The sequence below is a fragment of the Ananas comosus genome, linkage group 1 (genome assembly GCF_001540865.1).
Source record: "Ananas comosus cultivar F153 linkage group 1, ASM154086v1, whole genome shotgun sequence".
NCBI lineage: Eukaryota > Viridiplantae > Streptophyta > Magnoliopsida > Poales > Bromeliaceae > Ananas > Ananas comosus.
The window spans coordinates 16579176-16604478 of record NC_033621.1 but is presented as its reverse complement, the minus strand read 5'-3'; the positions used below and the strand labels follow the sequence as shown (position 1 = coordinate 16604478).

General features: G+C 39.3%; 1 protein-coding gene across 1 annotated transcript in view; it reads left to right on the top strand.

Moving 5' to 3' along the window:
- Positions 1 to 24883, top strand: part of LOC109715415 (monodehydroascorbate reductase, seedling isozyme-like) — a 43002-nt gene extending 18119 nt beyond the window's left edge. The window contains exons 4-10 of the mRNA XM_020240394.1: positions 5097 to 5177; positions 5836 to 5954; positions 6166 to 6385; positions 6572 to 6690; positions 6798 to 6923; positions 24024 to 24164; positions 24248 to 24883. Of these exons, the coding sequence (XP_020095983.1) occupies positions 5097 to 5177; positions 5836 to 5954; positions 6166 to 6385; positions 6572 to 6690; positions 6798 to 6923; positions 24024 to 24164; positions 24248 to 24571 (1130 nt within the window). The 3' untranslated portion in view covers positions 24572 to 24883. The remainder of the gene's footprint in view (positions 1 to 5096; positions 5178 to 5835; positions 5955 to 6165; positions 6386 to 6571; positions 6691 to 6797; positions 6924 to 24023; positions 24165 to 24247) is intronic.

The following is a 25303-nucleotide window of genomic DNA, read 5'->3' as shown; positions in this document are numbered from 1 at the left end:
GCGCAGTCGAGACAGAAAAGCTATGCTGATAGGCGCCGTCGAGACTTGGAGTTCGCAGTAGGCGATCACGTATTCTTGAAGGTCTCACCCATGAGGGGTGTAAAACGATTCGGAGTTCGGAGAAAGCTAAGTCCTCGATACATCGGACCTTACGAGGTATTGGAGCGAATTGGGACCGTGGCTTATCGGCTTGCGTTGCCGCCGAAGCTCGCAGATGTGTATAACGTGTTTCACGTCTCCCATCTTCGCAAATACATTCATGATCCCGAGCATGCTCTATTGTATGAGCCACCGGAGCTCCAAGAGGATTTGAGCTATGAAGAGTTTCCAGTGGGGGTTATTGCTCGAGAAGTGCGAAAGCTACGAAATCGCGAGATTCCTTATGTAAAGATTCGGTGGAGCAATCATGATGATCGCGAGGCCACCTGGGAACTCGAGGATCTGATGGGAAAGCACCATCCTCACTTGTTTGAGGAATAAGGTATGAATTTGAGTTAAAGTTGAGAATTGGATTAGTTTCGAGGACGAAACTCCTTTTAAGGAGGGGAGGATGTAAGGAAGTGAATCCTTGAAATCCGAGAGTTGAACTTCGACCAGAATCGACTATTTGTCGAGTAGGTACCCTTCGGAAAGGCTAAAGATGTCCAAAGCANCCGAGAGTTGAACTTCGACCAGAATCGACTATTTGTCGAGTAGGTACCCTTCGGAAAGGCTAAAGATGTCCAAAGCACAAAAGTGCTTTGGAGTCAAGTCCACGAGAGCAAGAAATGCGAAAAACTGCACCTGACAGATTTTGCTCTCGGGGACCGGTCCCTGGCAGGGAGAGACCGGTCCCCGAACTGAGGGTTGCGGCAGCGCGCGATGCAACCGGTCCCTGGGCCTGAGGGACCGGTTCCCGAACACGAAAACTTGGGAAAGTCCCAAGGGACCGGTCCCAGGCAGGGAGAGACCGGTCCTTTCGTGCGAAATCTGCCCAGGCAGAGTAAGTTGAGAGGGTTAAAGTAGAGGGGCTTTTATGCAAAAATGACATTAGTTAGAGCGGTATAGAGGGGCTGAGCCCTCTCCTCGCTCTCACCCTCACCCTCACCCTCACCCTCGCTCTCTCACTCAGCTCTCTCTCTCTCTAGAAAGAAAATAGAAGGAGAAGAAAGAAAAGAGAAGAAGAAGAAGGAGGAGAAGAAGAAGAAGGAGGAGATCAAGCTAGAGAAGGCTTGGAGCATCTTCCTCTTCCTCTCCTCTCCTTTGGAGCTAATTTAGAGGTAAGCTCTTGAGCCCTAATAGTAGAACTTAGGGTTTTTGGGTTTTTGGCTTTTGAGAGGAGGTCAAATGGACCTCTAGCACCATTAGTGGTGGATTAGAGCTAGAGGCTAGGGTTCCTTAGTGCAAATGGCAAGATGTGAACCCTAGGGCACCCGAATTGGGGTTTTTGATAAAGTATGAGATTGATTTCATTTGAGGGCATCTAAACCTAATTGCTAGGTGTCTAAACGTGGGGGCGAAGTCGGAATTTCGATTCGTCGAGCGGGAGAAAAGCTATCGGCAAAATAAGGCCGATTGAGCACCGTTTTGGACCAAGGAGGCCGAGACCTCGTCGTAACGTTCGGCGAGAGGCATTTTTAGAACCTCTACAACAAGAAAAGATGGGGGGTGTCATCCCGAAGCAACCGAACTCTCTATTATGTCTTAGAATAACATGATTTGCCTCTCTTGCATGTTGCATTGTAGGATTGTATTGTAGTACCTTTTTCTTATGCTTCTAAATGTTAACCTAGTGTACATGGAATACTCGGTGAAAATGGATAGGTAAGGATTGGGTCGGAACATGGATCCTATAGTGCTAAAGAAAGAGATGAGCTCGATGGTTATCTAGTGATATAGAGAGTGGCATCTAAATGTTTAAAGGACAAACAAGTGGCATTAATGTAGTGTATTTGACACTAGAGGTTCTTCATGAACTTAGGGATAAGTGGATTCCCTAGTAAACGACTTATGGACAATGAACTTAGTAAAGCTAAGTAGCCATGCATGAATGTCGGAATACATGAGTTCTGAGAGAATGTTGGCCCTAGTTCGTAGGGTATCCTCACGTGGAGAGGATAGATCAAACTCACGGTCTGTTATTTGGGGTGGTAAAGCCATCCATATCCTCACATGGAGAGGATTTGTCGTCGAGTACTCCAGAGTGTCGGGCGATTAGGACAGAGTTGATGTCCGCAGACAGTCCCGGGTTTGGGGCACATGGAGCTCCCTACCCTATGGGATGGATATGTGAGATGTAGGCAGACCCAAGGGTCTTGCCACAGATTGGGTAAATGGAAGGTAAATGTTGTCATTGGACACTTTTTCGAACATGGATCGAACTTGTTAGCATGATAGTAGACCTTTACTAAATGATGCATGCATTCATTACACATGATTATGGGCATAGTAGTATAGTTTTCCTATTATGTCATTTACAGTTTTAGATATCTATCTATCTATCTATCTGTTGTTACTTGTGCCCACTTGGACCTAGTGGGGAGATCGGGGGAGTCGGCGGTCGAGCCTATTGGGAACTATGGAAGATAGTTCTCACTCCATTTTATTTCCAGTGCTAGGTGCAGGTTTGCCGAGTTAGGATCGCGGCAAGGGCATCGCGCCCGACCAGTGAGGACCTGGTAGAGTAGTAGCTTTCCTTTTTGCATTAGCACACCTATGTATTTGAGAGAGATTCATGTAGGTGAGGTTTGGAGAGCTATGTATTTTAAAATGATCAAGTATTCATTTTGGAAAGAGATGTGAATGTAAAAGAATGCAAACTAATGTAATAATTAGTAAAGTTCTCTCTTCTTTTCACTTGTATTTCTAGTGGATTACTTGCTCTTGTTGTTGGCACTGTTTGTGTCCTTGCGATTGTGTACATTTAGAATTTAAATTCCTGGGTAAATTCTTGTACTCGATCTTTTGTTGAGCCTTGGGCGGGCAGGGAAGGTGCTGTCCGTTCGGCGTCCGTTCGCCGCGCCCGAACCGCGCCAAATTGGTAGGGGTTTCGGGGTGGGGGCGTGACAGTTACTCACCTTACATAGCTCTAACTCGGGTTGAAGTAACCCAAAACCAGTCTACAAGGATCCCTCACACTCAACCCAAGTGATTCACAAACCTGCCGTGAGTTACCCCAATAACTTGATCAATACATCTACTTTAATGTTAAAACTAGTGAAAATCCTAGCTAGTTTACCTTTTGAAGTTCCAACTCAGTTTCTACGGAGTTAGGATGAAAGAACTGCAGCCAAAACACATCTTCCCAAACCAGCTGGCAACAAGGAAGCAAAAGACATACTCAAATCCATTATTAAAGCCTCAAACTAGGAAGAAAAATTAACTAATCACCTTGTACAGTTTCAGCTCAGTTCCTACTGAGTTAAGGTGGAAGAAACACAGTAAAACATCAATTCCCAAGCTTCAAAAGCCATCCCTCAAGTCTCCGAACCAGCTTGTAGCAAGAGAGGGAGAAAAACTAGCTCAAATCCATCTTTTCCACTCTACTATGGCAAAACCTAGAGAGAGAAAGAGAGAAAGAAGCTCACCCCTGTTCTTTGAGCTCCAACGTGATAAAAACAAGCTCAGGGGTCGAGCTGAGCTGATAAGGATCAGTTAGGGAAGTGAAAAGACCAAAATTACCTTACTGCCACGCAGCAGTCTGTGCTGGGTACCGGTACCCCGAGGTGCTGGTACCGGTACTCTAATGCAGAATGCAGAAATCTGCCCTTTGCAATGCACTTTCGATCTTCTGGCTACTCGATCACTCTTGTAACTTGTCAAAACCTCACTACAACTCTTTAAAAGATGTGGGTTAGCTCCCAATACCAATCCCACTCTTGAACTTCATAATTGACCAAGTTCAGAGTACTACGAATGGTGTGGATCATCAATTTGGGCGCTCTATCATAGAAACAAATTAGTAGTACCGGAGCTTGTTTATTATTAATAGTACCCTAGCCTCTCTCTCTCTCTCTCTCTATATATATATATATATATATATAACATATCATGAAAATTGTAAAGGATACAATATCCTATTTCAACTGTATTTAAGAGAGAACATATTCTCTATGTTTTTTCCCCTGAAACGTATTCCAATATAAGCTGGCATGCGGTCATTTCGTGTGGCCCTAGTTTTATACCCTTTCTATTTGAAATTGATACCTTTAGAGTACCAATTCCTAGATAGTATAGGAAAACTCAAAACCTTTCTATACATTAACATCAAGAATTCATTCAGATCAAATCTTATGAGAAATTAAATCCAATTGTTGCTCATGCTGTTTATTTATCAACTGCAATTTTGCTAGGGCTAAGGGGGTGTTTTGTTCGGCTTAAAAATTAACTGAAAATTATTTTCGGCTCGAATTTTTTTTTTCACTTGTTTGTTTACTCATAAAAGTAATTTTTCTTTAAAATGCTTTTACGCCTTTTCGTTTGACGCCCTTTTTGGGTAGAAAACGAAAACTCAACCGGCGAACATAACTGGCGGAAAACAATAACTCAACCGGCGAACATACGCGGCGCACAAGGTGCACGCTTGATGCAGTCCACAGCACTGTGTGAAAATGTGCATAGTCCAATTTGACTCTATATAACAATGGAAATGTTGCATACACCAAGTGCCTTGCATATATACACCACTTTTTATATATCATCAATCTTCTACTATATTTTAGTATATACCATTGGATATTTAATAGTTGTTTTTATGTTTAAAATTTTTTATAGTTAAATTAAAAGTATGAGATGGGTTAGACAAGTGACTGAAGTGTCGTGCACAAGTGCACTCAATGCACACAATAAAACGAATTATATACTTTTTTTTATTTCCATTTCCTACCATCCAACAAGTGCCATGAAAATTTTTTTTCTTTTCCTACAAACCACCCTAAAGAGAGTAAAACTCTTTTTCTGTGGAAAACTTTTTTCCACCAAAAATTATTTTTCATAGTTTTAAGTGGAACCAAACAAACCCTAAAGCAAAATACCTTTCTATGTGCAGGGGTAAATTCATTCGCTAGTAGATGTTTAAAATAACTGTTTTAATTATGAATTTTTGTTTTGTGTGACAGGTGCTGCAAGACTTCCAGGTTTTCATGTATGTGTTGGAAGTGGGGGAGAAAGATTACTCCCTGAATGGTATTCTGAGAAAGGTACATCTCTTTCTTTTTTTGTCCTTCAAATTTTAGTGACAGAACTAAAAATTGAAAATAATCTTTGAGTACTACTGAAATAATCATTTGTTGAAGTTGTGCTGTCACCTCATACTGCTGGTTAAGATCTAGGTTGCTTCTTGTATGGGGTCACTGGAAATTAAAATATATGTAATTACTCATTCCGACTGACTAGATTTGGGAACAGACGGAATTTTTAAGCACAATTGTCAATATCCTGGGCTAGATATTGAATTTTTGTAATGATGGAATCATCATCCAATTGAAAATGGGATGCTTGGTTTGAATTGAGGATTAATTTGGTTTCACTAGAATTATAGTCAATGTGGGAAACTCATTATTGGATTTAAGTATCCGCAAGGCGAGAATAGATATCATATTATATCTTATATAATTTGATCTTATATATTTCCCAACAAATACTAGGTGATTACTATAATATATAATACTAAGGCTCTTTGGCTGGGAGTATTTGATGTGCTTTCTTATTATATCTTATTTGACTTAGATCAGTTGCCTTACCGCAACCTTCTATACTCACTAGTGCAGCCCGTGAATAAGATTTTTTCCTTGTAAAATTTGACATTAAATGTTGGTTACTTTCGTTCTTTTCTGATATGGATTCTTAATGTGGCAGGCATAGAGTTGATTCTAAGCACCGAAATTGTGAAAGCAAATCTTGCCTCCAAGACTCTGACTAGTGCAACTGGAGCAACCTTTACCTATGACATTTTGATCATTGCTACTGGCTCGACTGTATGTCGCTGGAAAATAAACAATGCTTTATGACTATATTTACTATGATGTGTGATATTTCTTTTCTATGCCATTGTTAGTCATCATACAAATGGGAAATTGGATTCTGCTCTAACAGACACTGAGAGTCAGAATATTTTCTCATAGAACCAAAGGAGTATACGCATGGATAATCTTAGGTCCACAATTTTGTTTTCTTTCTGCCATGCAGGTTGTGCAGCTGTCTGATTTTGGTGTTCAAGGAGCAGATTCCAACAATATTTTTTACTTAAGAGAAATCGATGATGCCGATAGGCTTGTCGCTGCGATTCAAGCAAAGAAGGATGGAAAGGCAGTAATTGTTGGAGGTGGATATATTGGTCTTGAACTTGGTGCTGCATTGCAAATCAACAATTTAGATGTCACTATGGTCTACCCTGAACCATGGTGCAGTAAGTTTCATTTTACTTAAACATCTAAAGCTTAATTTTATTCTCAACTATTTTATCCCTAGCTTGATAATTACATCCAACTGTTGGAAATATTAACTCACACATAGATATTTTGTTGGGCTATTCTCACAGATAGATATTTTTAGCTGTTCTTAAACATCCTAATGCAGTTCATGTTTCGTGTAGTGCCTCGGCTTTTCACAGCTGGCATTGCTGCTTTCTATGAGGGTTATTATGCTAACAAAGGAATCAAAATTGTCAAGGGCACAGTAGCTGTTGGATTTGATTCTGATGCCAACGGAGATGTAAGTATTTTGAGAGATTTTAGTCTTTAACTTAAAATACAGCTGCTTCTATTGTCTTATGTCACTTTTTTACATCTATCACCTTGTAAGTTTTTTACATCTATCAGGTGATTGCGGTTAGATTGAAGGATGGAAGAGTGCTTGAGGCTGATATTGTGGTTGTTGGTGTTGGTGGGAGACCGCTAACGTCTCTCTTTAAAGGTCAAGTTGCAGAGGACAAAGGTGGAATCAAGGTTAGATTAAATGATCTAATTATATGTCCATGTTAGTTTGATCTTGTTGTGTTTGGGTTTGCAAATCAAAACTATTATATTATGAGGTATAAAGAAGATGGCAAATTTATGGTGTAAATTGTGGTAGGAAAATCAGAAACAACAAAAAATGATGGTTCATCTGTTAAGCCATGGATCTGAGGGGACTCACCATAGTACATGGTGTTTGATTTTTGTTTAGTCTGCGCTTTGAGACGAGATAGTAAATGATTACTGAAGTAGGTGAAGGGATGTCATTGTGGCGTGTTTGGTTCACAAAGACCTGAAAAATGCCGGTTTTGAAAAGTGGTGGTGCTTGATGTGTTTGGTTCGTAAAAGTCATCAAAGACTTTTGCCTTGTAGAAAGGAAAGTTGCAAAAAGAGGTCAACAGATTTTGCAATTTTTTATCGCCTGTAAATTCTTGTGTTTTGCCCCCGATCCTTATATTGTTCTCTCCTTCACCACACTGCCCAGCAGCTTGCCTCCCCCACAACAAAAACCAAACCGATTATTCTCATTAGTTTTGAAATTAACTAGAGATTTAATTACTAAATTATTAGATTACCAATTTTCGTTATTTTTATTTTTAGATTTTTCATTAATTATATATTGTTGTTATTAATTATAAAAGATACTATATTTTATTTCGAAGCATTTGTTTCTATTATCTACTATCTAAACAGCCAAATGTAAGACTTTCTACAAATCAAATAGTAGAAAGTGAGACTCATTTCTTGCGTAGCTTATTCGAAAAGTAGCACCAAGGATTAAAGTGTCGGCCTATGCCGTACGGCACGGGTTGTGCCGTACCATGCCCCTAAATAAGGGGCACGGTACAACCCCTTTACCGCAACTAGTGGAATGCCATGATATGTATCGCGGTAGGATGCAATACTTTTAGTTGGGCACGCCGGTGCCACAATACGTATCGTGCATGCTGACCTATATCTTAATATTTGTTATTATTTTCCACTTTTTCATATAGTACATGAGTTTTTCTCTCTCTCTCATTTGTTTTTTTGGTTCTTTTTGCTTCTAGATTTCCTCCCCCTTATCATTTAATTTATAGATAAAATCTATTTTAATATATTAAGATAATTTAAAATCTAATCAATTTTTAAATTACGTATCTAATCTAGGTAATTTAATCTAATTATGGATTTGGAATGTAATCTAATCTACTGTAGATTTAAATTATCAAATCCAATATCTAATCTAATCTAATCTAATCTAATCTAGAATCATGTAGCCTAATCTAATCTAATCTAATTTAGGCCTGGATTACATTAAACTAGTTTAAATATAAATAGTATAATTTAAAATTAGATTTAAGTGATTTTACATTTCCTAAATTTACCTAATCTAGATTATTAATCTGATGTAGAATTACTAAATTTAACCTAGTTTATACTTATATTAACCTAATCCGATATCTCATATAATCTAATCTAATCTAATCTAGAATTATGTCACGCCCCAATCCCCGCCAATTTGGTCGGGTTCGGGTCACGTCAATAGACGCCGAACGGACAGAGCCTCCCCTGTCCGCCCAAGGCTCTAAAACATGTATAATAAAGCAATCAAACAATGAGATTAGCATTCATACAAGGTTTGCACGAGGGCAAGCAACAATGGAAGCGAAAGCTCTAATCTATCATACTCAAGATACATAATACTTGATTGCTTTTGCACCAAATAAAAGTAAACTGAACTATTACATTTCTTGCTTTCATTCATAATTCTTTACATTTAGCCATTCACCAAATTACATATTTGTTATCAACTTTACAACTTTCTCAATCAACAAAAGAAGTTGATACATGTAAACCAAAAGAGAAATGACTACAAAATGTGAAAAAGTCCCGGTGGCCGCTATCTACGGCGCTAAACCCTTGCCTCGGTCCTCCGCCGCCCCGCTCTCGTTAGAACCTGTAGGGTTAGTGGTGTGAGAACTACAACGAAATTCCCAGTGGGTTCGGCATCCGACCTTGCCAACTTACCCACTAGGTCTATTCAGGCATAAGTATGACAAAGGAAGAAAAGTAACCAGTACTAATGCATCTAATACTATGCCTGCAAAAAAATGTCAGTGGATATAGGTAATCAACAATATATAGTATGCATGTATGCATGTTCTTTATCATTACTTTGTCTTTCTGTACCCAATCTTACCGGTTAACTTTGTTAACTCCAATAGCTCACTATTCCATCTCCCGTCTACCGAGGGAGGCTTTAAGCACAACCACCCAAGGGATCGTTGACAGGGTACTTCCCCGTTGGTGTCTACACTCCGAAGTACACCGTTTGTGGGGGAGCGACCTCCCACAAGCATCCATGTGAGCCTCGATCCAATCCTCAAGTTGAGGAAACTTAGCCGCTAGTCACAATGCCGATGCCATGATAGGTTTCTACCTTTTGTTCATGTCATGTTCTATATTGTTCTTGTCTCAATACCATTATTGTTGAACCTTGTGTAACAATTTCATTCTTATGGCCAATCATGTCTCTATTGTCATTGTCACCCTTGTTTACTACAATCAAGATCCAAGTCTTGCATTCATACATCTTCTAGGGTTCTACATATATGTCCATTATGGTTCTTGTTCAATCACTATGTTCAACTACGTTAGAAGCACAATATTGAAATTCTAACCACTAATCACATGTAAATATCCCTACTATGCATGAATGACTCTATATACAAGTATGCTCAACAAAGGTGAAAATAGACATAAAGGGAAATCCGATGATTCCGGCGTGTACCCCCCACCTTGAGTAGTAGTAGATGAAGAATATGACGACTCCCGAACTTTACGAAAGCCGATTCCGCGCCCTATAACCAAAATAGTGCCATATTAGGCCTTTTGTATATGAACTATTTTTAAACATTTTCGTAACGTTAAACGGAGTTGTCCCACGCGTCGAGGGCACCCCCAATTGGGTTTCTACGAGGTCAATTCGTCCCCGAAAAATCCTAGGGCAAAAGCCCCAAATTTGTGCCCTAACAATGTCACAATGAGATTTCTCCTAGATTGATCTCATTCCTAAAAAAAAGATAGCTTAGAATCACCTGGGAAGCTCTCTAATACCTTTACAAAGCCATTCTACACATTCCTAGGGCATCTAGCATGAACCCTAGGGGTTCACCATGAGAGCACCTCAAGAAACCATGGTTTTATGGTGTCTAGAGCTTAACAAGGTTTCTAAAGCTTGAAACAACCTCAAAACTCCAAATCTTAGGGTTTAAAACTGAACCCTAGAGTTCTACTTGCTTAAACTCACCTTGTCCCAAGCTCCTCCCAAGATCCTTCTCCCAAGATCCTTCTTGTAGGAGAGCTCTTAGATCCACCAAAGCCTCCAAAACCCACTTCTCCTTACTTCTTCTTCTTCTTCTCCAAGCTCTAGAGGTGTTTCTGGAGAGAGAGGAGAGAAAGTGAGAGAGAATGAAGTGGCTGTGTAAGGGGAGAAGGGATGGGTCATATATCATGTTGCAACATTTGCAACTAAGCCCCCCAACTCTTTTCTCTGTGCACTGCCCAGACTGGGCATTTTTCGCAGTCGGGGACCGGTCTCCCCGACCAGGGACCTGTTCCCAAAAGGCTGTTTTTCAGGACTAAGCCAATTTTCGGGGTTTTTGGCTGACTGCGCAACGAGGGATCGGTCTCTCCTTCAAGTACCGGTTCCTCAGGGACCAGTCTCACTGCCAGGGACCGGTTGCCTCAGGATTCCTGGCAGGCTACGCGTACGGGGATCGGTCTCTCCTTCAGGGACTGGTCCCCGAGAGCACAAAATCTGGGACTTAGCCAGATTTTGGAATTTCACTCTCTCGGGTCCCTTTGCACTATATATAGGTTCCAAAACGCTACTGGCCCATACCATCGTGTTCCACTCCGCATTCCGCACATTTCGACGGAACTCGGCACGATTTACGAGGGACGTGATATGTTACAAATTACCTAGCCAAAGATAATATAATCTAGAATTGGCTAGATTAGATTAAATTATTTTGAAAATAAATATTTTTTATTTACTGGTTAGCTTGGATTCCGTTCTTTCCAAATTATCCAAATTACTCTAATCTACTATATATAGAAAATCTAATTTAGAATTACCTAATCTAATCAATATGAGCTGATCTACTCTTAAATTTTAACTAATCTAGCTATATTTAAATAATTTAATATAAAATTAGCCAAGAATATCTTTGGTAATTTTATCAAATATGACCGTAAGATTAAAGCTCATTATTTAATTTTAGATTAGCCAATTGGCAAGTTTGATATGAGATAATTATTACTATAAACTTCTAAAATAATATCATAACTTGAACCAAAAAAAAAAAAGGATGGTACCAAAGCGTGTCATTAGGAGGCCTCGCGTGCTCATCGGCACGCAAGTGTGCCATGTGTTGGCACGGAACCGTGCTCGTGCCTTGCCATGCTTGCCACCTACCGGCATGCTTCCATGCCACGATACTTTAATTCTTGAGTAGCACTTTTAAATGTCTCAATTTTATGCTACTATTTAGCAACCGTACACACCGGAAGAAAAATACTTACCTAGCTGCAATCAACAGTTGCAAGACACATAGCGTTATGTTTATTGCACAAGTAGTCTCTGAGCTTAGCCAAAGTTTCTTTTTGGTCTGTAAGCTCTTATGTTGGTCATTTAATACTCTAAACACCACAAAAAAATGCGGCTTTAACCGCTTCTATGAACTGTAGAGGCAGTTATGATGACCGCCTCTAGAGTTTCTTTCTAGATAACCGACATAGGCACATGAGGCGGTTTGATTGACTACCGGGATTCTTAGAGGCAGTTCTATTGAGGCGCTTTAGACTATCCCAATAGGTTTATTTATTTAATTTTATTTAATATATATATTTTTTTTGGTAGTAATGTAAAGATGATTTAAACCGTCTCTACAAATATTGTTCTATACAGCAGTTTAAACCGTCTCTATGGGTAAGTAACATGTCATTACATAGAAGTAGTTCTAATAGCCTCTACTGAAAAATACTACAAAAATCTTGTTAAAATAATTATTTTAGCGTGCATGTATGAACTAAAAATTACAAATCTGTTTACAACCGATTACCTTAAATGTTAATGCAAATCAAATATTATATTTCTCAACAAGAAGCAAGAAGCAAAGCAATCATGATGGTAACTTAACATTCAATCCAAAACATATAGTAACAACACAAAAAGCAAAAATATTCTCAACAAAAAGCAAAACAATTCTTTAACATCAAAAATTTCATAATTTAACATGTAATTCAAAACATCATAATTTAGCGTAACATGTAATTCAAAACATAAAATCTCATTAAATATCTACCATATATAGTAGCAATATACTAAATAAAATAAAGTTTAAATAGTTTCAGAGATGGTCGAATTTGAATTTTCAATAGTTAGTAAAAAATTTAAAAGTTTTAAGATATCTTTCAGTTGTAGGCTCGTGACATGCATTCGAAGAGTGATTGTTTGGAGAGAATGTATCATTTAGATTATTGCCACTCACAATCGAAAAAAGTATTGAACAATATAAAAATGGGTAATTATACAAAAAATAAAAAATTTTCAAATACATAGGTATAGAGATAACTTGCTATCAAATTGGAGTAACTGAGAATTGAGAAATCTATATGATACTAGTTCTTTTAGACAATCCAACTGTTGTCCGTCATAGCGAAACAACCGAAACAAACACTTTATTCATTATCAATATAATATTAAAAAACTATAGTACATACATTCTTACTAAATATAGGGTAAACTATCGAAAAGATTACATTATGCGCTCAATTAATAGTTATGAAACTAATGAATTAATTTAGGCTAAATTACATAAAACCTCCCTGTCAAAACCCGATTTTTCACTTTCCCCCCCTGTCATTAAAAACCTACACTTTGCCCCTTTATAAAATGAAAAGTGTTCACTTCGCTTCCTGCCGTTAGTAATCCGTTAGGGTTCCGTTTATAAAATATTATTATATATTTTTTATGCCAAAAATGCCCTTAACCTTCTCTCCTGTGAATATGGTGAGGGGCAAAATGGTCATTTTATCATCACAGTTCACACCGTACCCCCTGTGAACATTTTTATTTTATAAGGGGGGCAAAGTGTAAGTTTTTAAATGACAGGAGGGGAAAGTGAAAAATCGGGTTTTGATAGGGGGGTTTTATGTAATTTAGCCATTAATTTAATAATAATGTAACTAAATGTAGAGTAAACTATCAAAAGGATGACATTATGTGCTCAATTGATAGTTAAAGCATAGAATAAATTTAATTATAATAATACTAAAATCTAAGTCAAAGCTAGGCACAATGATGTACGAAGACCTATCCACAAATATATGTTTTTGTCTGCACCTGTAGGCTATTTGATGTTAACTACAAATTTTTGGACCTTATTTTTATATACCTTACTACATTATGTTTCTATACATAATAAAAAGGGCATTATGTGCTCAGTCAATATTCATGAAGCTCGGCCGAGGATTTCTGAGCTTTGCCTTACAAATAGCATAGAACTAATTATCTCTCTACCGAGAGCGATAGATCCTCTATAAACACACGTCTATTCCTGATATGAACCGACTGCAGCCAACATATACTACTAAGACCCATGACTAGGATCAGAGTTTGTTGCATAGTCAAACTACAGTAGCCTTACATTGAATGGCCGCGGTGTTGCAGATCTAAGGATCAGTTGTACCACCGTAACATCGAACCAGTTACCAACGAATGAGTAGACATCCATGTAACTTCTCGTAGTTGGTCACGCTCAGTAACCTTATTCTCCAACAACCACCTGCATGTTTGCTCCAGTGTTCCCACTCTGATGATTCGAGATTTGTCATCTCAAAAGAGAAGAGGCACACACATCAATCTTACCGGATCAATTATCGTCTCTATGATGATCCACCAATTGAGAGCATTTAGGAATTAATCACCAATAATATGTATCTCAAATTCTCTACTCTTGAGAATATATAATATCATCTTATTAATTCAATGGACGATTCACGGATACATTAAACATAAAAGGAATAAAAGGGCCCAAATGTATCAATAATAAATATTAAGTACAAAGATATGTCCTATAGAAAATAAAATGCGTCAGCCTGATAGGCTTCTAGGGCATACAACTAACACTATCCACCTCCAACTATACTCTGTAACTTCCTACTGTCACTATCAAAGTTCGCCCAAAAGTGGGGTTCCTCTACTCTCTTTGCCCTCTCTCTTGGAGAAAGAATAAAAGAAGGAATTGATGAAAGGAATAGGGTTTTTTTTTCTTTTTTTCTTATAGTTTTGAATGCGAGTATCTTTAAAAAATTTTAAATCCAGCCTGTTCAGACTCGAAAATACCCTTCCTGTATCTTTGCCCATATTTTGAAACGTGTTCCGCCTTTTCCTATGCTGGGTCTCCATGCATCCCAACTTATCAGTTCTGTATTTGATATTTTTTTATTTTTTAAAATTTTAGATACTTCAATCCTATATTGGGTTAAGTATCAGGTACATCTCAACACATATTCGTATTTGATACGTATTCGATATGGGAACGGGTAGGAATTAACTGTTTCTTTGCATCATAGAGTAAAAATATGGGAAATGGAGCTACTATTTGCAATATAGAAGGAATGCAATACAATAAATGACTATCATCCCTCAGTCAAGAATCAAGATGTCCATGTAGGAATGCTCATGGCTAAGCTCCCAAGTCCAAGGAGAGGAACTACTAATGTCATTTCCATACTCTAACCAACTCGATGGTGCGATTTCAGTGCACTTATAAACACCTACTGGGAAGATGAAAATGATTGTAACTCTCCCCAATTGGTAAGCACAAAGGGTCTAGAATATTCGAACTTCTCCAAATTAGGCATAAGGAGTCGAAAGGAATTGAGACTCTCCGATAATGACTCTTCCGGAAGGTTGTGGCTTATAGGGTTGCGATCCCTACAAATGCTGCCAATAGCTTGTTTTTTAGTTTACACTCAAGGTTGCAATTGACACTAGGGTTAATCTTATAGGCTTTTTCATATATTTTCATGTCACTTACAATAAGTTCTCATAATTTGTCTATATATCTCATGTTCATCACCATAGGTTTTCTCCTATGTCAAGTGCCACCTGTCATGCCCGGGCCCTAGCGGAAGCCTACCCAACACATGCACAGACCCGCCTTGTGCATAAGGTACCCCCGGTACACACAAGGCGTCTACAACAAACATTTCGAAGTGGAAGTATAAACACATCTTAAACAAGGTAATCAGATCATGAGAACATAATGTAGACAGAGATACAAACATTCATATCTACAACAACTAACTAAATCATAAGATATACAATATGAGTTCATACAAAAGGTAAATCTTATGAACTCAAGGTGGTCACTACAAATATACCAATACACCTTTCACTACAAAAACCAAAAAAAAGGTGCCTCGTGTCCACCTCTAAGCAACTTAGTGTATGCACTACCTAGATGCGATCTCTTTGTCGCAATCCCTAGCCTCTCACGCAGTAGAAGGCTTTGAAACAAAAACAATCAACGAATAGGGGGTGAGAACTATTAAACAATAGTTCCCAGTGGGTAAGTTGTCACGCCCCGAGCTCGCTACGAATTTGGTCCGGTTCGGGCGTGTCGAACAGACGCCGGACGGATAGAACCTCCCCTGTCCGCCCAAGGCTAAGCAACAGATTGTGTACAACAAGTCCCCAGGAATACAACTTGAATACATACACAATCGAACAACAATAGCGAGAGCACAACCAGTGCTAAACAATCGAGAGCAGGCATCACAAGTAATAAACAAGTGAAATAAAGAGAGATACTAACTATTACATCGATTCAACTTTAATACATTTGATTAACTATACATTTTTTCAAAACATAAACATAAAGTTTACAATTCTCCAACTCACCTCACCCTATATATCATCTACAAGTACATAGGGTAGCTCTAATACAAAAGGAAGGTAACTACAACCTCTAGGGCGCTAAGCCCTTACCGCGATCCTCGGCTGGCACACTCGTACTTGGCTCTGCAATAAAGTGGGGTGAGAACTACGAATAGTTCCCAGTGGGTTCGGCCGCCGACTCCGCCGATCTCCCCACTAGGTCTAAGCAGCCATAGGCAGATAGATAGATAGATAGTTTGAAAGCGATAACAATAAGAAAAGTGCAAGTACTCTACTATGCCTTAATCCAGTATAATGAATGCATGTACTACATAGTAAAGGCTAGCTACCGTGCTACTATGTCCAACAACGATGCTATTCATTAATCACCTAATCACTCGGCTAGCCCGTGGGCTCGCCTTCAACCTCACGTCTCAATCCCACGGCCCCGCTATAGGTGCCACATCTACTCGATCACACTGGTGAGGATCGGCTCACTCACCCGACTCACAATCTACTCTCAAAGGGGAGGATCCGCTCACTCGCCCGACTAACAACATAACCATAGGTACCACTACTCAATCTCAATCTCACAGGTGAGGATCCACTCACTCACCCAACTCACCATTTACTCTCTACGGGAAGGATCCGCTCACTCGCCCGACTCACAACATAACCATAGGTGAGGAACCGCTCACTCAAGGTGAGAATCTACTCACTCACCCAACTCACAACATAATCATAGGTGAGGAGCCGCTCACTCAAGGTGAGAATCTACTCACTCACCCGAGACCGTCTGCGGGGCCCAAAACGGCTCACCCCTCGGGATCCAAAAAGGCTATCCCTGTCGTGTGACAACTCCGGAGTGCACTGCTTGTGTGGAGCGACCACCCCACGCTTTGAAAAGACATATGAGTATGATCAAATCCCCGTCACTGAGGATGCCTTCCACTCTAGACAACATCACTTGGGAACTAGTTCATCCCTACGTTCAACACGCAACAAGTGTTTCCTCTATACTTTACTTATCATGCCACTCGTCAACTTATTTACTTATCTAGATGCCACTCGTTCTTTGGTTCTCGTTAACACAAGGTTAAGTTCGTCATTTACTTTACCACTATAGGGTTCCAGGTCACAATTCCCCTATTCTCATGCATCCTAAGTCAAGTACCAAACTTATGTTGCTACACTACTAAGGATCATGCAAGAATTAATGGAAATGTAACTACTTAATAGCCTATTATGCATAATAGTTACACTAGTCCAAATGCCACTCGTTCTTTGTGTTCAACACTAACTAGATGACACTCGTTCCTATTTAAGTGTTCCCAATACACTAATTACACACCCACTAGGTTTTCGTCTACCTAGGATCAAGTCCACATTTATCATCTCATTATAGGGTTACTAATCAACATATCTCAATCTCATGCATACAAGGTCCAAATGTTAAACGAGTAATACAACACTACCTCTAGCATGCAAGAACATGTAACAACTAATCAAGCATCCTATAATGCATCATGCTCAATATGCGAGTTGATCAAACACAATACTTAGACATAGAGAGCAGTATAACTGCTTCGGGATGGTCACCACCCATCTTTTGGCGATACTACGAAGTAGGAAACCCAATCTCATGATCACTCGTTGCCGCTTCGACCTCTCGAGCGGAAACGAAGCTGAAACACTCTTCGCTTGGCGATATCTCCGCACCGACTCGACGAATAGTCGAACCGTCGTCGCCAACGCGTTTAGATACCTAGCAATTAGGTTTACAACCAATCAAATGAGATCAAAACCCTAGATTCCCAAAACCCTATTTTGGAGCCCTAGGTTCCAACGACACCAAAAATCTCTTGCTCTAACCCTAGATTTCAGCATGGAACCCCTATTAGATATACTAGAGTTCCAACTAAACCAATTCTAGGGTACAAAGGCTAAACCCAAGAGATATACCATTAAAGGGTTTAATGCTTACCTCTCCAAGCTTGCTACTAGCCAAGAAAGGAGAAGAAGAAGATGAAATCCCTTCTCTTGATCTTGATCTCCACCAAAGCCCTCTCCTCCTACACCTTCTAGAGAGAGAGGAAGAGCACTTAGAGAGAGAGAGGGAGAGTTTTGGGTGTTAGGGTTGAGAGGAATGAGAGGAACAAACCCTAGACCCCTCATATAGCTCCCACTAATGCAAAATTGCATAAAAACCCCTCAACAATGCTTCCTTGTACACAGCCCATTTTGGGCATTCTCGCGTACGGGGACCGGTCCTTGGCTAGAGAGACCGGTCCCTAAAGGACCGGTCCTTGGCTGAGGGACCCGTCCTCGTAGGTCCAGAATTCCAGCACTTTAGGATTTAGCCAAATTTTCAGCATTTTCACCGTTTTTTTTCCGTTTTCGCTCGTTTGACCTCCGATTCATTTCAAATCGCACCGAGACTCCCCACACATGTTTTTGAGCGTGTTCACCTCATCTTTTCATCTATGCTAACGCCGGATTTAGTCCACAGCCCAACATAGCCTTTCGGGTTCCGTTTTCGCACTCACGCGCACCGAAATGCCCGAATGCTCCCAAACTTCACCGAACTTCACCGGAATCATTCAAATGGCTTTCCAACCAAATGTACATCGTAACTTCATAATTTTAGAAGTTCGGTACCTTGCATAAGTCGTCGAGAAAAGTGAAATACACTACTAGGTCAATCGAGGCATCAAATAATAAATAACTGATATGAACTGCTGGAATGTAATAACCGAAATGAAATGGCTCTATTATTTATCATGTGTCTATGCAACTATTTTAGTCAACATGTACATAGTTCTACCACTATCATGTATACAATCAGGTAATAACCAACATGTACGTCGATCTATCATATATGCATCAACTAGATGTACAATGTTAAACTTAATTTATTTTTACCCAATCATCAGGGACTTACACATGGTATCATTCCGGCTTGTGTTGCGCCTAATGGTCCCGTGGTAGTCATCATTCCCCATCTAGGAATGAGCCTCCTCCACGGCGCCCCATTTTGGCGCCCAATCCCGCACGGGCGAGCATAATGTCGCAATGGCTAAACTTCAGAGTGCCGGCTTGTAGGGAGCGACTCTCACAAGCATATATGAATGAGCATAAGGGTAAGCAAGCGTAGTCACAAGCGTCATGTCCATGGATAAAGAACCTTAACCATCATGTCTATAACATGGAATCTCAACCATCGACCTAAGGGTCGGATACAATGCCTCAACTTGTTTAAGAAGTATTTCCACTATTATCATAACATGTCTCTACATGCAATATGTCACATCTCATCTTAATTATAGCAAGTACAGAAGATAAACAACTAATGTCCCAATTAAGTAGATGGCCCTACCTATCAATAAGTTCATGCATAAGATTATATGCCACATATATCACATCTATAATATAACATACATAGGAGTACACTACTCATGCCACATTCAAATAGTATGCATAACTATCAATCAAGCTTATGCATCATGCCATGCATGTACCCTACTATAGGTGTCTCTACTACATAGAGAATGAAAGAAGAATTGTCATGCAAAAGTGGTCAAACCACATGCTCATAAATTCAATGATATCATGAGTTGTATGCTAGAACATCGTCCAAGCCCTATAAAATTATAGGAGACATAGGGGGAGTTTACCAATTTCGGTGAGGTCAAACCTATTGGATAGTCACCGAAAGCCTAGTCGTTTCTCAAACCAAGTTGTCCCGACTTATAATATGTCCTAAGAAAAATTTCCAAGGGGTTAGGAGCATCTAAAAACCTCTCACGAAATTCCTCAAAAATTCTATGGAAAAAGAGTGTAAAATACCTTAAACCGAGAAAAACTTGTCCAAGCTCCAAATCAAAACAATGGGGCTTCAATTCCAACCTATAAGAGTGTTCTACACTCATTAATTTCAACCCAAAACCTCACAATTGTAAAACCCCAAAATAAACCCTAGTTTCTACAAAACTATGTTTTCTATCAAAACTCTTACAAATCTCTCAAATAGAGGATGAAGGAAGGTTACCAATCGTAAATAAAGCTCCAATCCCACCTTAGGAATGCTAGGGTTGAAGCTTACAGCTTCAAACAACTACTTCTTCAAGTCCAAGTGATGCAGGGGAAAAGTTTTAGAAATCAAAATCTCATGTTAAAAGCAAAATCTTATAAATTTGAAACTCTCTATGGTAACTGTATGCTTTGTCACGGCGAGACTTAAACACAGATGCGTAAAAATAATTTATGAATAATGAAAATCATAAACGGCACAATAAAACCCCAGATAAAAGATTGAATTTAAAATAGAGAACGAGATGGAAAGTTGTACCGTCAAAAAAATCCGCAGTCGAATTAGAAATCGCAAGCGCTGAACGAAAGTCGCCAAATTCCTAAAGATTTCTTCAACGCCCTTTTTCTACCGGAGTACCATCATGCATCAGTCGAAAGCGCGATCTCCAAGAGGTTGATATTACGGCCGAGGTAAGTGTACGATCGGAAGATGAGAACGACGGCTAGGGCAAACGGGGTCCGTAAACGTCTTTCTTTTTTTTTCTTTTCTTTGACGTCTCTTTTTTTTTTTCTTTGACGTTTTTTTTTTTTTTTTTTTTTTTTTTTTTTTTTTTTTTTTTTTTTTTTTTTTTTTTTTTTTTTTTTTTTGTTGAAAGACGTACGACGGAACTAAGGAATAAGAATGGACCGCGTTTTCGCGGGTTGAAACCCGTTAACAAAAGGATCCAATAAGCTTCTTTTTCCTGTTTCTTGCTCAAACAACGTCAGAATTTCGCAAACAGATAGTCGATTCGAAGAGAAATAAAAGACGGATAGAATAAAGGACTCACTCCCTACGGACTCACTCCGGTCGACGCGAAATCGCGAAGGAAAACATCAGAGAACCTTTCTCGAAAAGTGGAATTTCATAATAATTAATGTCTTCTCATACAGATGGTCGGGGTTAATTTATAGAATTTTCTACTAACAACTTGAAACAAACTAATAACCAACTTATAACCGGTCTTATCTAAAATACCAATATTCAACCAAATCTAAAAATCTAAAACATAAAATAATATCTCAATAACTAGAATATCTAAACCTATCCTCATGCAAATCCGGCTCGAACTCAAGTCGCACTCAATGTTTGAATCATGGTGCGATATCGTCGTCAAGCCAGATATTGGGTCTTCGGCGACGGCGACGGGTATAAGTCTGAAATGGGGCCCGGTCCGCATCACCAAGCTCCACTCTAAGCTCTAGGTGCAAGCATCCATGGTGGAGAAGAGGAAGAAAAAAGAGAAATCCAAGGATTAGGAAGGGTTGGAGGAAAAAACCCAAGAAAAAGAGGGGAGAAACTCACCTCTTTCTCCTCTGTCTTGCTACAACCACAATATCCTCAAAAGGTCCCCCAAAACTCAGACATTACAACCTGTGCGAAATAGTTTCTATACCATTGAGTACCGGTACACGAAATAGAGTACTGGTACATGACCCAAGTGTTTCGGTACCTGAATCTAGTTCCGCAGAACCCAAACGTTGGATTCCTCAGCCCTCTACTGTATTCTGGTACAGCACGAATCAGTACCGGTGTACGCCGAATCAGAGTAGCGGTACCCAGCCCAGTTTTGCTTAACCCGAGATCTGTCCAGCCCAGTCTTCAACTGAGTTCCGGTACCCACACACAGTACTGGTATACAATGCTGGATATGCAGTATTTGCAGATTTTGGTCTCCAAGATCCATTTTCGTGCTAATTAAGCCTTGAAAATGCCTCCAAGTTCTCCAATATCAGTCAAAACCTCCATAATAGTACAAAACACTATTTCTCTCACTATAACCCTGCAATTTGCTGAAGTTCAGTGTGCTCCACCACGACTATGTCAACTAAGTCCATAAGCCCAAGCAACTTAGTGTCCTACTTGCTTATAAAACATGCAACAATAATGACATGATATCACAAGAGAAGATAAAGTGCATCTACATGCTGGGTCATATACCCATGGCCCTTTATAAATTCCCAAATCTTGTTTCATGCAAATCCATCATAGATTTAACCCATACATACCCAAAAGAACATGGAATTTAAGTAATATGCAAGGAAAATAGGAATTCTTTAGGCAAAGGGCAGATCAAACACCCTGACTTGTTAAAACCCCTTTGAAATTGTCCCCTGAGCTCTTGAGGCTCCCAACCAATCCTGAAGAAGAAGCTCTAACCAAGTTAGAACCTCCAAAACCCTCATTTAGAAAACCTCCAAATTTAATTCTAAAACCTTTAACTCACCTCATCTTCTCCAAACTAGGAAAATGAAGCTTAGAAATTTTTCCTTCTCCCTCCTAGAGCTCCTTCCAAGTACTCTTGTCCTCCAAACTTGCTAAGAGATGGAGCTCAAAGATCCCAACAATAGAAAACTATGGTTTTCTATTCTATTTTAGAGAGAGAGAGATTGAGAAATAAAGAGAAAGGTTTTGGCTGTGAAAAGGTATTTATAGGATTGCTACAATTATCATGTTGACATTTAAATGGACCACTGCCTCCGTGCCATGTTTCGGGCACCTGTCTGATCTTTTGGACGCCTGCAAGCCCTAGGCAGCTCCTTCCAGGCCTCTTGGGTTGAGGATTCGAAAATTGATTTGGGCGCCCACTCAACCGTTCGACAATAGTTTCGGATGCTCGAAGCGCAAGCCGGGTGGCCGAATATTTAACGAGTCGAGCGACCCTTTCTCTCGGGTAGAACGTTTGAAAGTGAAATCGGGCACCCGCGAGACAGTCCGAAAGGTTTTGGATGCCCAATTATTTATCAACTTGTGCACCCTTGCTCTTGTGTAGAGCGTCTGCTAGGACATGGGCGCTAGACCGGACGGTTCGAAACATTTTGGGAGCTCGAAATATTTTTCGGGGCGTCTAGAAAGTTTGGAAAATCTTATTTCTAATTCTTTTAACAGCTCCGGGTCGATCCGAGTTAGTTTCAACTCTTGTTTAACTCATCCTAAACCTCTCGACATCTATTTAAACCATGACTAGCATGATCTTACATCCCACTTTGCCAATTTGGTCAAAGTTCGGTGCACCATATTGAGTTTCAGTATATTACAGCGATGCATTCACGAAGGAAAAAAATGACATCGTTGCCAAAGCATTCAAAATCATTATAGATTCATAAATTCATATTCATCATGATACAAAGAAGCTTTATGCTTAATTTATACTATCCTTAGCCTTACCCTATACACAACCAATTCGGAATTAATCTTATCCTAAATAACCAACTTTAAGGGTTTAGATTACGATTTTTTTTCCTTTTCTTCTTGGTGAATTTAGAGGCGGTTTAGGACACTCTGAATTGTCTCTAACATTATAATATAGAGGCGGGTGAAGGGTGGATTCGTTGGGGACCCTAGCATGGGAGAGGAGAGAATCTGCTGGAGTGGGAGGCATGTTAGGTTCTAGAATATTATGATATTTTTTCCTTTTCTTCTAAAGGGATTATTAGGCGGTTTAGTAGACCATTTCCGAATTGCTTCTAGCATTTTAATATAGAGGCGGTTGTAGGACTTGGCCTCTATTCAACTGCCTCGACAAACCTGTACTGGTGCATCATTTCATCTCATCAACACATTTCTATTGACCCTTGTTTCCATTCGCATATTTTAGTCCATTCTACTTTTTGAGTTGCAAAATTTTCTCTGCATAGAATTTGGATTGTGGGATTATGAATAATGAGATGGATAGAAGGCCGATTAATTCGTGATGGCACAGATGTACAGATGCACCAGATGCAGACAAATAATTTTCCTTTAAAGTTTAGGACCAAACAATTCTAAAAGTTTTGGGCATCGACCATCCCTTAAAACTTCGAGAATGAAAGCGAAGCTGGTGTAGAAGTACAGAGAAAACTTGTGCAAACTTTACCAATAGCTTCTACAAAAGAACAATTGATAGGAACTGTTTGTATTATAGAATCTTTCGTTTAATTACATATAATTGTGCATATGTCTGTAATTTCAACTAACAACAGTGCTAACGACCATATTACTGGAATTCACTGTTTATTACTTTTCTACAGTTCTCTTCATCATATCGAGTAGACTGGTGGTTTCCATTGAGACTGTTCTTTCTTTAACGTTTTCTACAATGTTGTGGCAGACTGATGGATTCTTTGAAACAAGTATTCCTGGTGTGTATGCCATTGGTGACGTCGCCACTTTCCCCTTGAGGCTATTCAACGACATAAGGAGAGTTGAACATGTTGACCATGCGAGAAAATCTGCAGAGCAAGCTGTTAAGGTGAACATGCTAAGTGTCATCCTCTAACCATTCCACATTAATCACACAAATTCGAGTGTATTTAAAAACTGTAAACTATTCAGGCAATCAAGGCAAGCGAAGAGGGCAAATTGATTGAGGAATATGACTACCTGCCGTATTTCTACTCGCGTTCTTTCGATCTATCGTGGCAATTCTACGGGGACAATGTGGGGGACAGCATTCTATTCGGTGATAATGATCCCACGTCACCGAAGCCTAAGTTTGGGACTTACTGGATCAAGGATGGCAAGGTTGTTGGTGTTTTCCTCGAAGGCGGATCTCCGGATGAGACCAAGGCTATTGCTAAGCTGGCAAGGTTCCAGCCACCGGTGTCTGATCTCGAAGAGCTGAGAAAGGAAGGCCTTGCTTTTGCATCGAAAATTTGATTTGAGATTGGGTTGGAGCGAGGGGGGAAGAGAATTGTGCTACTTCTAGATTGTTTGTCGGTTCTGTGACTATCACTATTGGTGTAAATTGGAAGCTACATTGTTTCATGGTGTTCTTGGAAGAGTGTCAGCATTTACTGGTGAACTTTGAATCTTAAGTGATAGTAAGGAGTCCTTGTTTAGTGGTTCACTACAATAAGGTTATTTATCTTATAGTGTATATTGAATGATTGGACTCGGTTTTACGGAATGCTCTCTCTTGTTTAACTAAACAACTTCAACTCATTTAGTATAATTGTTTGTATGTTTTAATTTGATGCTCAGTAGGATAGACTTTCCTTTTTGTCATTTTTTGTTAACTTGCAATTTCTAACGCTAGATGTAGAAACAGCATTTTCTTTTGAAGGTAGACAGAGAAAAAATATTATTAGACAAACCAGCAGATCTCTATAACTTGCATATAACTTACCATTTGAGTACCCCAATAAAATCTGTGTTTTAAAATTATTCTAAAAAAGAAAAACTTTTTCTTTTTTTATTTACACCTCCTCTCCGTACTGTTTGATTTAAATCATTTTATTTTTGAGATTATGTTAGAATCAAACTCTCACTATAGGTGCACATCATTTTTTTGCTTCTCTTCTTTTTGACTAAAGTAATTTTTGATCACGTGCATTTCTCCTAGCTGTTTACTTATAATAGAATTTTCAAAATTACTAACGAAAGAATTTA